Here is a 13,420-nt window from a genome sequence, read left to right as displayed (position 1 = left end):
GGCTGCTCCGAGGGGCTGGAGTCCCTAGTTGAGCGGACACCAGAGGGGGGCGCAGCCGGGGGTGCGCGTGGGAACGTGGCCAAACCGAGGCAGCTCGTGCCGCGGGGGCGCTGGGTGGCTGTAAACTGGGGTACCCCTGAGGGCACCCCCACTCTCAGCAGCTGCAGTCTGCACACAACGGTCGGCTCTGGCCGTCGGAAGCCCAGGGGAGCCCGGCTCCAGTCACCCCATCCCCCCCCAGGGCGCCCCAAGCTCCCTCATCAGCGCCCTCAGCCTGGAACAAAGGCGAGGGGACGCCCAGCATCGCCCCAGCGGCCCCTTCGCTCACCTGGCCAAAGCCAGGAGAACATGGACAGGGGTCCCCAAGGTAACCAGGACGCGGTGCCCGCCCTCCCGGAGCGCGAAGCCCGGCCGCCCGGCGCACGCGGATATGGGGTCCAGGAGGCAGAGGCTCCTGCCCGCTGGACGCCGAGGGCGCCAAGACGGGGGTGGCCCTCCGGAAGTCCCCCGGCGGCCCCCCAGGGAGCGGAGAACTCCAGCGCCCGCCTCCCGGGCAGGGCTCCCCGGCGTACCTGGGAGGGTCCTGTGCACGGTGTTGCCCATCGCTGCCCTGGGGCTCGGCGTCGGCAGCGGCGCGCTCAGGGCGCGCGAACGCTAATTGCGCGGTGGGCTGGGGAGCGGGCCGGGGCCGGGCGGCGGGGCATCGCGGCCGCGGGGCGAGCCTGCCGGCGGCAGCTGGGCGGGCGCCCGGAGGACGGCGCTGGCTGGAGGGGAAGGCGGAGCCCGCGCCCGGCCCGCCGCTCCGCCCCCGCTCGCTGCGCCTCCAACCGCGCGCAGGGGAGGGGCCCGGCCGCCGCATCTTTTGAAAGTTTTACCGGGTGGCGGGAGCCGAACTGCCGAGACTCCCGCCCTCGCCGTTCCCGCGTCCTGGGCAGGAAGGCGCGCCTGGCAGCTGGGTGCCCTCTGGGTGCCAGGTTTGCCAGCCTGCTGGCCTTTGGCTCTTTAGTCCAACCTTTTGAGAAGCCCTTCTGGGTGCCAGGTCCTCTTTCGGGCGCTGGGCCACAGGGGACCACATCTTAGCCCCCGCGGGGTACATATGCGGGGCTCAGAGATGGGGCTGGGGGTGGGGAAAGGACATACCCACAGGCAGAAGGTCGCCGCGGACGACATCGGGAAGGGCTCGCTCCTTGCTCGAGGAAGACAGTCCAGCCACAGTTAGGAGAACCTTGGGCAGTATCCAAAGGTTGGGAGGAGGGACCCCGCACTCATGAATTCACTCACTCATTAAAATATTGATTGTGCGCATCTTATGTGCCAGGCGCTGTGCCGGGCATTGTGGATGCAAACAAAGCATGCTGTGGTGAAGACAGAGATAGCGAGCAGTTAAAATCACACTGGAATGATCAGAGCCAGAGAGAAAACAAGATCAGAGCAATGGGGGGTCTTTGGGGAGCTCAGGGAGAAGCCGGGGCCTGTCAGCTCCATCTGAGGGACTAGGGAGAATCAGCACAGGAAGAGCGAGGGAGTGTTCCCTGCACAGGGAGTAACAGGCATTCCTCACTCATTCATTCATTCATTCATTCATTCACCACCACCCACCCCCCCCTCATCCCACCCCTGGTCCTTTCTGAGCACTTCTCCTGTCTGTGCAGGAGCCCAGGCCACACCGGGCAGGGAGGGAGGCCTGCTAGTTCCTGCCCTCACTGGGCTCCGCGTTGCAGATCTGGACACAGGCGACCCAATTCCAACCAGCTTGTTTGCTTCCGGCTCCACTTCCCATGCTCTTGTGTCCCTTAAGACCTCCTGAAATATGTCATTACCCCCACTTCACAGATAGGCAATAGGGCTCAGAGAGTGGAAAAGAGGTGCCGGAGATTCCCCAGCTGGTAAGGGGAAAGGCTGGCCTGGAGCTGTGTGAATGAAAGGGGGGTATCCGGGAGACACCCCCAACCCCCATTCAGCTCAGTTTGTCCCGTGTCTTCTGCCAGGAGTGCCTGAGTCAGCCCAGAAGGTTCTCATTCTTCAAGATCAGCTCAAAGCCTCCACCCCCAGGAAACCTTCTATATTCCCCACCGCGTCCTGACTCATCATATATGTCTGAACATAAGGTTGCCTTGTATTTGTGTTACTAACTTGTATTGAGGGTGTTCTCTCAGCTCCTTACTTTTTAAACACAAAGTCCCGGTGGGGAAAGGCACCCGAGTTCCGTCTGCCCTCCACCCGTGTGAGTTTGGGAGGCACACGGAAGCCAGCGTTATGTAAAAGGAGTCGAGGAACTTCCACTCATAGAAAGCAGTGCCGTGCAAATGGGATTTTGTGACTGCAAGGGATGGAGGTTGTTGTAAAGGGGCCTTTTAGAGGTCACCTTCAGAGCACCTCAGTAAGTGGCATGTTGTGCAGATCACAAACACACACCTGCAACAAATGAAGCCCCCACTGTCCTAATGTTACACGATGGCACCTGCAGAGGGGACACAGTGTCCAGTGGTCACCTGACACGTGGATCCAAAAGGGCTGTGTTTTAGCATCTTGTGGTCCCTGTGAACATGACATACTCTGGAAAACTGAACAAGCGCCCCCCCCCACACACACACCACCAGCTGATGGTGACCCTGGTGTCAAAGTCACATGTAAAGAATTTGAACCAAATAATTTCTTGAAATTTGAGACTGGACAAGCACAGTCTTTCTAAATTAATAATTTTCTGTAAAGATTTAAAATATGTATGTCTCAGTAAAGAAATAAATTAGGTATTGCAAGCAGATGTCTATTTCACCTCCACCCCTAAAAGTTTACATTGTTCAGCCTTATTGAGCACCTTCTCATTGGGAGAATGGGGACGGCCCTTAACCTTTGGTGGGATTGCCTAATACTTGGACATACACACAAGCTGCTTTCCCCCTGAGGTCCCACCACACTTTGTCTTTTCCCCCATTGCAACCTCAGGGCAGTTGCTGTAGCTATTACCCCCTGTGCTCTCCACTGGCATGTGGGAAGCCTCCTAAGGGCAGGACCCAGGCCGGAATCCCTGGTGCCCAGAACAGGACTGGCATACACAGTTGCTCAGCACATATCTGAATAAACTGACTGAGAGATGAGTTGCTCTGAACTGGGAGAAGAAAGGAAAGGAGGAGGGAGGAAGGGAGAGAGGGAAGAACAAGGGGTAAGAAAGAGTTGTAAAGGAATGAGTTTTGGTCAATAGTAGCCCAGGACTCTGGTATGATCAATAGTGATATGTGCTGGGAGAAACAAACAAAGCAACCAAACAGGGATGCATTACAAGGAGTATTGCCTCTAGAACAAAGGTGGCGCAGGTGGCTTAGGGATAGAGGGAGATCCCTGTCCCAAGAGTATGCAAAGGGAAGCAGGGGATAGGGATATATCAGGCCTGGGCTGCAGCCTCCAGTGATAACCTCTCCCGGCTTTGATTTCCACTCCCCACCCCCAAGTCCCCACCCTTAACCACATCCAGAATTACACAGACTATGCCACCCTTCCTTGGCACCAGGACTCATGCTTGCATTGCAGGGGCCCCTGGGTGGGGCTGACTCTTGATTGTGCAGTGTTGGCGCAGTCTCCCAGGGCAGTGGGTAGAGGGAGGGCCCTGGCAGGGCTCCCTGGCATTGCTCTCCCGGGGCATGCCGCGGCAGGCCTGCCCCATGCAATAGCAGGCAGTCAGGTGCACCTCGGAGAAAGCGCACACACTGAGCTGGAGGGTAGGACCACAGCTGACACCTGGGGGAAAAGACCCCTCCTCCAGGGCAGCCATTTTCAACTTTTTTCATCTCATGGTACATAAACTAATTACTTAAATTCTGCAGCACACTAAAAAATATATTCTCTTTTTTGCTGATCTGACAAAAAAATAGGTATGATTTTGATTTATTCCCAGGGGACAGCTACTGTGGTGCTGGCTGTTGTCACTTTTTTATTGGACAACCTAAGGGAAAGAGGTCAGTGCCCCCGATTAAATAGCCAGATATTGCGTGTTGTAAAAATTCCTGCGGCTCACCGGTGCGCCTGCTCCGCACCCGGCTTGAAACTCGCTGCTCCAGGGAACCCAAAGGCGTTTGCTCGGACTCCTCCCTGTAACTGGAGACCCGAGAATCCAGGCTGCAGTCAAACCGCAAAGCTCAGTCTTAAAATTGCTACAGGAGAGCTCTTCTTTTCAGCAAACCCTCGATTTCCAAACCCAGCCGGTCCTCGCCCGCAAAAGCAATACTTTTCAATCCCTGGTTGCAAAGTGCCGACCACGTCGGGGGTGGGCACCGGGCTGCGCCCTGTGAGTGATCTTCCTCCGAGGGGCAGTGCGGTGATTGACACAATTGCCCTTCTGCAGAGGAAGGGACCTCGGCGCAGAGGGAGGGACTGACAGGTTCGCAGGAGAAGGGGGATCTCAGAAGGCCTCGGGTCTCTATACGCGAGTCCCATTAATGCCCCGATCCCAGGTGTAGAAAGATAAGTGCCCTCTTCTTTCCTTCTCCCACCTCCCCCCAACAGTTTCTGGCCCCCACTTGCTCTGCCATCATTGGTCCCTTAACTGGGTGAAATCTCAGCAGGCTCTTTAAACTGCATCCCACAACCACTGCTGGAGTATTTATTCTGCTCCAGGCCCAGGGGACAACGGGATGAGCAGCCGCTCTTGTTGAGTCACTAACAAGCAGTGCCTGTCATACCCCAGCTGGTCCAAGAGAATCAGTCAGTCAAGGGGAGGTGGAAAGAGCTGGGGTCCTGAGCCAGCCAGCAGCGAGTGTCTGGGAGGGAGGCCCCTCCTCCCCCAGGCCCGAGAGCTCCTGGACCATCCAGGGAAGCCCAACACCTGGGAGTGCTTTCTAGCTCAGGGACGTTTCCCTTCCTGGCCTCTTTTCATCTTCACAGGACCCTCTTTGCCCATCCCACTGATGAAGAAACTGAAGCTCAGGGAGGTCAAGGATTTGCCCATGGTCACACTGGATGTGGTGGACTCAGGCCTATCCTGGGGTCCCCACAGCTGGGTCCTCCATCTAACCCCCCACCTGCAGGAAGAAAAGGCCCCTTAGGCCCAGAAGAAAGAGACCATGAGAGGAGGCACAGGTGTCTCAAAGAGCCACCAGTATCCTCCATGCTTCTAGGGTGGTTAAGACCTGGAGGCCTGGGTTCAAATCCCAGCTTGGGCACTCACTCCTTATGACCTTGGTTAGTTGTGTGACCTCTCCGGGCCTTGGGTTCTATATCTGTAAAATAAGGCAAATAATAGAAACTCTGAGAGAGTTGTGAGGAACGAATGGGCTGATAGGCCTGAAGTGTTTATTCAAGTCCCTGGTGACGGTTATAAGAAACCCAGGCCCCATGAATAGCCATGGCTGCAGGTCCTAACTCCTGCTTTTAAATGCCTTATAAGCTTCTGTTCACATGCTTTGAGTCTGGAATCCTCTTCTTAGAACCTCTCCTGAGGACATAATCCTGGCTAAGCAGGGACTAAGCTAATAAATGCCCAGAGATGTTGGTTACAGACTAGCACACAAGCGCAAGTCATGTACACCTCCTACTGCCGGGAAATGTTTAGTAAACAGTCGTCATTCAACAGAACCTCTCAGAGCTCTTGGGCTGCCATTTCCAAAGGCTTCAGAGTAATAGGAGAGGAGGCTTATGTTCTAATGTTAAGTGAGAAAGGCTGAACACAGAACACTAAACTCAGAACGACGTCAGGCTTATAAAAACAGAACAAGCAAATACAAAATGTGCATAGAAACAAGATGAGAGAAAACGTATGAAAATATGACCAACAATGATCTCTGAATAAGGATATTGGTGGTGTTTTCCCCCCTTTTTCTTTCTGTTGGCAATTTCTAAATATTCCATAATGAGCAGGTATGAAACTTTTCTAATGGGAAAGAACTCAATAAACTACTTTTCAAAAATAGAGTTTTATCTGGGAGCTGACACACTGCCTGATCTGTCCTTGGCCTGTTGGTGTGGGTGGGGTTGCCAATTTTCTAGCTAGGAGTTGAATGCTGTGGGATGGGAGGGTGACAGGGAGTGTTCACTTCGTCAATATTTATTAGATCCCAGCTTTGACTCAGCTTCTGAGTGTGCAGGGGAAGTGGTTATGGAGGGAGGGCCTAGGCACAGGCACAGCTTAAAGTCCCTTTGATACCACACTGGCTGGCTGAGGGTACAAAGAAACATTCTGGGAACACTGCTGTCATCATGTTTTTGCCATATCCAAATGTTGCTTGAACTATCACTCCCTTAAAAAATGGCTTTACCTAAAAACTACTCAGGAAACGATAAAATGTTATTGAGAGGAATCTAAAACCTAAATGGAAGGATATACCACATTCATGGATTGGAAGGCTTAATATTTTATTTTTTATTAATTTTTTAAAAATATGTTTTTGTTGATTTTAGAGAGAGGAAGGGAGAGGGAGAGAGAGATAGAAACATCAGTGATGAGAGAGAGTCATTGATCCGCTGCCTCCGGATGGCGCGCCCCCCCCCCCCCCCGCCAGGAATCGAGCCTGCAACCTGGGCATGTGACCAGGAATCAAAAGTGAATCTCCTGGATCCTACGTCAATGCTCAACCGCTGAGCCATGCTGGCCAGGTGGAAGACTCAATATTTTAAAGAAGTCATTTCTCTGCAAACTGATTTATAGATTCAGTGGATACAACTCTAACCAAAGCCCTAAGAGGTGTGTGTGTGTGTGTGTGTGTGTGTGTGTGTGTGTGTAACTTGGAAAACAGATTGTAAATTCTAAGTGGAAACACAAAGGGTGAAGGATAGCCATGTTTTGAAAATTTTTTAAAGAAGAACAAAGTGGAAGGATTTCCTCTACTGGACACCAGTACCTATTGTAAAGCCCAGTAAGTAAGACTGTGGCATTGCTACGAAGATGGACACATAGGCCAGTGGGATAGAAGAGAGATGCCAGAAACAAATGGACACATGTTTTAAGACAAATGTGACACTACCACAAGCTGTGGGGGAAAGGACAATCTTTTCAATGACCAGTCCTGGGCCAATTGGATATCTATATAGAACAAAAAGAAAAGAGAAAGAAAGAAACTTGATCCCTATCTCACACCATTTGCAACATCAATTTCAGGGGCACTGTAGATCTAAATGTTAAAGGTAAAACTTCTAGGAAGTAACATAAGAGAATGTCTTCACGACCTCAGAGTGGTAGAAAGATTCTTTAACAAGACACAGAAAGTGTTGACCATAAAAAAGACTGATAAAATTGACTCCATTAAAATTTAACATTCTTTTTTGTCCAAGATATAAGCAAATTAAAAGACAAGTTACAGAGTAGAAAAAGACATATTGCAAACATATAACCAACAAAGGACTTACTTGTTTCCGCAACTACAAAATGATGGAAAAAAGACTAATCACTCAATGTGAAAATGAGCAAAAAGTAGGCCCTTCACAATGAGAAGAGTCCAATGGCCAAGAAATATATAAAATGGTACTAAATCTCGTCAATAATTATGGAAATGAAAATTTAAAGTCACAACAAGATAGCCATGGCTCCTCAGCCAGATTGGCTATAATTTTAAAATTTTACAATACCAAGAATTGGCAAGGATGTGGAGCAGCAGGGACTCCCCTGCAGTGCTGATGGGAGTATGGAGCGGTACAAGCACACTAGAAAATGATTTGGCTGTATCTTTTATAGCTAATCACACAGCTACCCCCATGACCCGGCAAAACCTCCTAGATATACACCCAAAGAAATGCATACATATATGAACCTAGAGACCAGCTTGTGAATAGTCATACCAGGTTTATTCTAAACAGCCCCAAACTGAGAACAACTTAAATGTCCATCACCAGTAGAGTGGATCCATAACTTGGGATATACTTATGCGATCTACTGCCATTCGGTAACGAGAAGGAATGAAGCTCAGCTGCACACGCCAACCCGGGTGACTCCCCAACATTACTTTCTGTGGAAGACGCCAGGCACCAGAGGGCCCGAGCTATGGGGCTCCATTTATAGGACATTCAGAAACCAGGCAGGTGTAGGTGATAAGACCACGCAGCAAAGCAAGAAATGACTGGCATAAAATGCAGGATAGTGGGCACCTTTGAACAGGATGGAGGGGTAGTGATTGGAAACAGCCCAGAGGGGGTTTCTGGGGAGCTAGAAATGTTCTATTTCTTGACCTGGATGTTTGCTCTTTGATAAATGACCGAGCTGTACATTTTAGTTTTGATGCAAGCTTTAACCATACACAACAGGCTTCTCTGTGTGTGTTATATTTCACAATAAACCATTGAAAAGAAGAAAGAATGTCCAGGGCACCAAAGGGAAGGCAATTTGAGAGTCCAGCTCCTGAGGGAGCACCTTGGGGCAGGAAAAGCCAGATGGTGTCAGTAAGAATGGGCACTGCAGCCTTAGTTCATGCAGGCATCAGATGCCTCACCCGGCCTAGAATTCAGGCAGAGGGTAGATGCAGAGAGGCGGGTTAGTGGGCTTACAAATGGAAAACTAAACCATATAGCTTCCTGACTAAGTCCCGCAGACCTGGCTTTGCAGTTTGGCAGAGAGGGCTGGCTTTGCCATTCAGTCTGCGTGGTGGAGTTTTCGGGAAAATGAATGAGCAGGCTGTATAGCTCCAAGGCGGTGATGAGATTTTATTTAAAGCACTTGTTCCGTGCAGGGATGGCTGCAAATTACATCTTTTGCAACTGTTTACATTTACCATGAAAACATTCAGATGCCAACAAAAAATGTTTGTGCGTCATCTGTAGTTTTCAAAATTCTTTTAGGGGCCATATGAGCCCCAAATTTGAAGAGCCCCGTCTTCCCAGGTGGACAGAGGCCAGGAGGGCCCCAGGGTGGAGGAGCACAAAGGCCGGGGGCCGGGCTGTGCTGGGAGGGACATGGGGGAGGAGGCAGAGCGGGTACCTGGCCTGCGGGGAGCCCTAAAGAGTCACCTGGGGCCTGCAGATGGGGAGCAGGCAGAGCCTGGGGCTGGCAGGAAGAAAGGGCAAGGGGCTGAGAGCCTCTGAGGAGGAGGTGGTTGAGCTGATGCAAAAGAAGAAAGGGAAGGGGGCATCCCTGGCCCCCCATTGTGTGTGGCCACAGCTCTTGAAAAGACCCAACCAAGCAGGCCCTGTACTCTGGCAGGTGTTTCCAAAAGGCCGTGTGCCCACCCGTCTGCCACCAGCTCCCATCCCCCACTATTGCCAAGCTCTGTCAGCAACACTTGCCCTGTCTTTGCCAGGTGGGGGGTAGGCAGGGAAAGGACGTGGGAGGCTCCCACCTTGCCCTCTGCCAGGGGATAGAGACTGAACCCCTCCAGCCACTCTGTCAGAGAGTGGGAGCCAGGCTGGAGTCCTTGCTAAGCCTGGCTAGGACTCAGACAGCTAAGGGGCAAAGCCTCTCTCAGACCCCCAGGCCTGCCAGCTCAGGCCACTCTGGCCTCAGGTGCACACTTGAGGACTTGACTAGCAGTGAAATGGGCCAAGAGCAGCTGCTAAATATTAATGTGTGAATGAATGAATGAAAGGGATGCCCAAGCAGACAGGTGGCATGGGGAGTTCTTGCTGGCAGAAGGCTCAGGGGAGAAGGGCCAGACTCAGCTGGGCTTCCTGTAGCCCCACTTCCCAGGCTGATGCGCCCATCTGTGAAATGGGCCCATTGTGGATTCTGCAGGCAGCGAGTGCCTCTCCCTCCCTCTGGCTCAGTTCTGGCTTTTGGTCAAAGGCAGCCAGGCTCTGAGGGCCCCTGGCCCCCTTGAACCCGAGGGAAGCCCTAGGATGAAGGGCTCTGCTCAAATGCAGATCCGAGGCCAGAGGGTCTACACTTTCAGCCTCTCAACAGCTCTCACTGTGGGCAGGACTGTTCCCATCTTCAAGGGGCAGAAGCAGTCAGTTGGACCAGGCATCCCAGTATGAGGTCACACAGGGGAGCCAGAGCCAGAATCAAGCCCAGATTTGGACTCCAGGGGTCCTGGGTGGGTACTCGCCCCTGGGGCCACAGATCCTTTCTCAGCAAAGCCCATCCACGGCCGGGTCTCTGCAAATATACTCCAACCCTCAGCCCAGGGTGGGGTAGGAAAGGTGGGGGCGATATTTCAGGACCCATCACATGAAAACAGAATGAAGATCCCCCTATTTTAAGCAACTGAGCTGCATGTACCTAGATCCCCCACACTAGGAGCAGAAGCTTGGGTAAACACCCGTTCACACCTTAAATAAAGCAGCTGCATTCTGGCATCCCCTGTGCTCGAGATCTATGCTCCTTGGATTTTTAGTATCACGTGCAGTCTGCAAAATTTTAATCCAGTGTATCAGCCGCTGACTATTTTATTCCATGGGTCACTGTTTGCAGTGTCAGGATAACAGGAACAGATTGGTGGGTTCGGTGGGGGGGGGGAGTGTCCCTGGGCTCAATCCTGGTGGTCTATGTGAGACCTACCAGCTATGAGCTGGGCTTCCTGTATCCATCCCACTCACAACAGCCAGAGTCCCCATTCTGTGACATGTCCCTTGGTGTCCCCTGCTCATAAGGCCCTCCCTGATCTGGCTCCTGTGAACCTCTCCCACCCATCTCCCACCAGGCTAGCCTGTGCTTACCAAGGTTCTGGCCACACAAGCCTTCTGCTCTTTAAGCACACTGAGCTTCATTTAGCCCCAGGGCCTTTGCACCTACTGTTCACCCTGGAAAGTTCTTTCTCTAGGTCTCCTAAGTGGTTCCATCTCATCACTCAGGTATCAACTCAAGTGTCATCTCCTCAGAGAGTCTCCCGAGATCCTGACCACCGTGACCAATTGCATTTAACCTTCCTGTCCCTCCTCCCTCAGGCCTGGATTATCTCAACCTTTCATTTTATTTCCTTCAAAGGGTTTCTGAAAACATATTGGTAGGGAGACTCATTTATTGTCTTCCCCCCGGAAGGTCAGCAGCATGAGAGCAGGAGTCGTGTCTGCCTTGTTCACGGCTCCCTCTTCAATGCCTGTAGAGTAGGTGCTCAATAAGTGTCTGATAAATGAATGAATAATTTATCACAACCCTCAGCAATGCTATTGCTCTTTTTCCTCTTTTACAGATGAAGAAACGGCTCAAAGAATTAAGTGACTTGCCCAAGGTCATACGACCTATATGGGATGGGGGGATCTTTCCCTCCCCATGAGCCCCACCGTGGGTCTGGGGCTGGGAATCTGGCACTGAGCATAACCCTCCCTCACTTCTTGGGGAATAAACCTTGAGGCACATGCAATGAAAGGCTGAGCCTAATTAACCGCTGCAGGGGTGCCAGGCAGAGAGGACCGGCCTTTGGTCATAGTCCACCGGTGACAGGACAGGAGCTCCGCCCATAAAGACAACTGTGATGTTCATAATTGGCTCTGAACAGTAGCTCACCTGAGCATGTGGTCAGAAAGTCAGGTTATTACAGGGTGTGAACTGTTTCCATAAAGTGCCCTGGGATGAAGGGAGGAGGGGAGGAGCCTTTCTAGAAAATTTCAAGCCAACTTCCAAAATCTTTGACCAGCTCAGAAGGAGGGGGGCTCACACTTCCTGGGCTCCTACTGTGTGCCAAGTGCCATACTAGGCGCTTTCCTTACATTGTCCTATCAAACCCTCCCAGTGACCGTGGGAGGCGCGTTGCGTCAAACCCTAGGTGCCATCTGTAATAAAAACATCCTGATTTCAATCCCGCAGAAATGTGAACAGATGTGTCTTGTAGAACTGGTGACACCTGGAACGATCCTCGTCTTACAAAGTCCTCAGGCTCAGAGAGGACCGTGCATTTTATTCATGAGTTTATTTAGTCATTTTTACCCTGGACTGTGAGCTCATGTAGACAGCCGCCACAGCCATCTGTTCACCCGTATATCCCTGGCCTCTAGCACAGGGCCAGCACGTAGTAGGTGCTCAACAAATGCTGGCTGAATGAACAAGAGAAAGGATGGACGAAGCACAGAAGGCCTCAGGGAGAAGGGCCCACTCCATGTGCAGCGCCGAGTCGAGCAGAGGGCCCTGGGTGGGGGAGGTAAGGGGGGGGAGAGCCCGGCCTTGGCGCCCTGGGCTGGCCGTTTCTACACAGGATTCACCCAACCCCTTGAAGCCCCAAGGGGAGGGGAGTCCCACCCCGCGTCTGAGTCAGAGAGGCCTGGACCCACTTGCCTGGTCCATACACAACTTGCTATGTGACCTGGACAAGTCCCTTGGCCTCCCTGGACCTCAGGTCCCTCATCTGGGAAACGATCCTAGTTGCTCTGGGCGTTGCTGAAGGGCGAGGTGGTGACTGGGGGGCAGAGCAGCAGGCCCCACACCCGGCACACAGTATGTGCTCAGTAAACGTTCATTCCCTTCTCTGCAAATAAGCCTGGAGCCGAGTTCCCCGGAGGACGCGGTTCTCCAGGATGGGCCTGTTAGCTGGCAGGCCTGCAAAGCCCCACCGACACCATGTTTCTAGAAGCTGCGCTCGCGGAGGCGGGGGAGGGAAGACATTGCTCTGCGAGTATGAGTCAGTGGGGACCGATGTTTGAGTTGGGAAATTCTTGTTTGGGGTCCAATCTGTGAACTGAGAAGAGGCATGATGGGAACGGGGGGGACCAGCGCCAGCTCCTGCAGCTCAGGGTGCAGATGCGCCGGCGCCCACTGCACCCCGGCCCATCAGTGTCCCCCGGTGCCTTAGCTGTGGGGTCCTAGTAAGTACCGGGCCTGAGGCCAGGGCGGGGCGGCACTGGGGGCGGAGTGGGGGGATTTCGTGTGTACCTGTCACGTGTAAGCCTCCTCTACCTGAAAGAAGCTGACAAAGGGGGAGGGGCCCCCACAAAGAAACAAGTGAGGGTTTGTTTCCCCAGCTCGGAGATGCGCCAGCGGCGGGAGGGAGGGACAGGCTCCAGCTGGGCGGCTGGGAGCGGCCTGGGGCTGGAAGGCACCCTCTGCGGTCCGCCCCGCCCCAGCCGGCAGCTCCCCGAGAGGGCCGACGCTCTGCTACACCACTCATGTCCCTACGCAGGGGTCTGCTACTCCCTGCCACACAGTGTCATGTGACATTCCTGTGGCACCGGTGTCTCATTTAATTCCCACTACGGCCCTGAGCGGTGGGGGATAGGATACCCTTTTAAACAGAGGGCACCGAGGCTCAGAGAGGTTAAGTCAGTTGCCCAAGGCAGCACAGGGAGTCCGTGGGGAGGCCTCTGGGGCTGTGCAAACTTTCATCTGACAATTTGACAACAGCAGCAAAAGCCCTCAAAATGTGCCTGCTTTTGACCCAGTTGTTCAACAGCTCGGCTCTGTGCATGTCCTGAGTGCCTTCTTCATCAGGGTGAAAAACTGGAAGCCATGGTTCAACCCTAGGGAATTTAAGTAAACGCCAGCAGCGGAATACTATGCAGCCGTTAAAAAATGCATGGACACTGTTGACTGGTGTTGAAAACATTCACAAAGGGCAGGGCCAAGAACAACCTGTGAAGT

At 52.8% G+C, this 13,420-nt stretch overlaps 1 protein-coding gene across 2 annotated transcripts in view; it reads right to left on the bottom strand.

Annotated features, from left to right (window-relative positions):
• Positions 1-734, bottom strand: part of NEURL1B (neuralized E3 ubiquitin protein ligase 1B) — a 57,207-nt gene extending 56,473 nt beyond the window's left edge. For both annotated transcript variants that reach the window (XM_081135141.1, XM_081135140.1), the window contains exon 1: positions 573-734. In XM_081135141.1, coding sequence (XP_080991267.1) covers positions 573-603 — 31 coding nt within the window. In that variant the 5' untranslated portion in view covers positions 604-734. The remainder of the gene's footprint in view (positions 1-572) is intronic.
• Positions 735-13,420: the final 12,686 nt, after the last annotated feature.

The sequence above is a fragment of the Miniopterus schreibersii genome, assembly GCF_964146895.1.
Source record: "Miniopterus schreibersii genome assembly, chromosome: 4".
NCBI lineage: Eukaryota > Metazoa > Chordata > Mammalia > Chiroptera > Miniopteridae > Miniopterus > Miniopterus schreibersii.
This window is presented reverse-complemented; position numbering and strand designations above follow the sequence as displayed.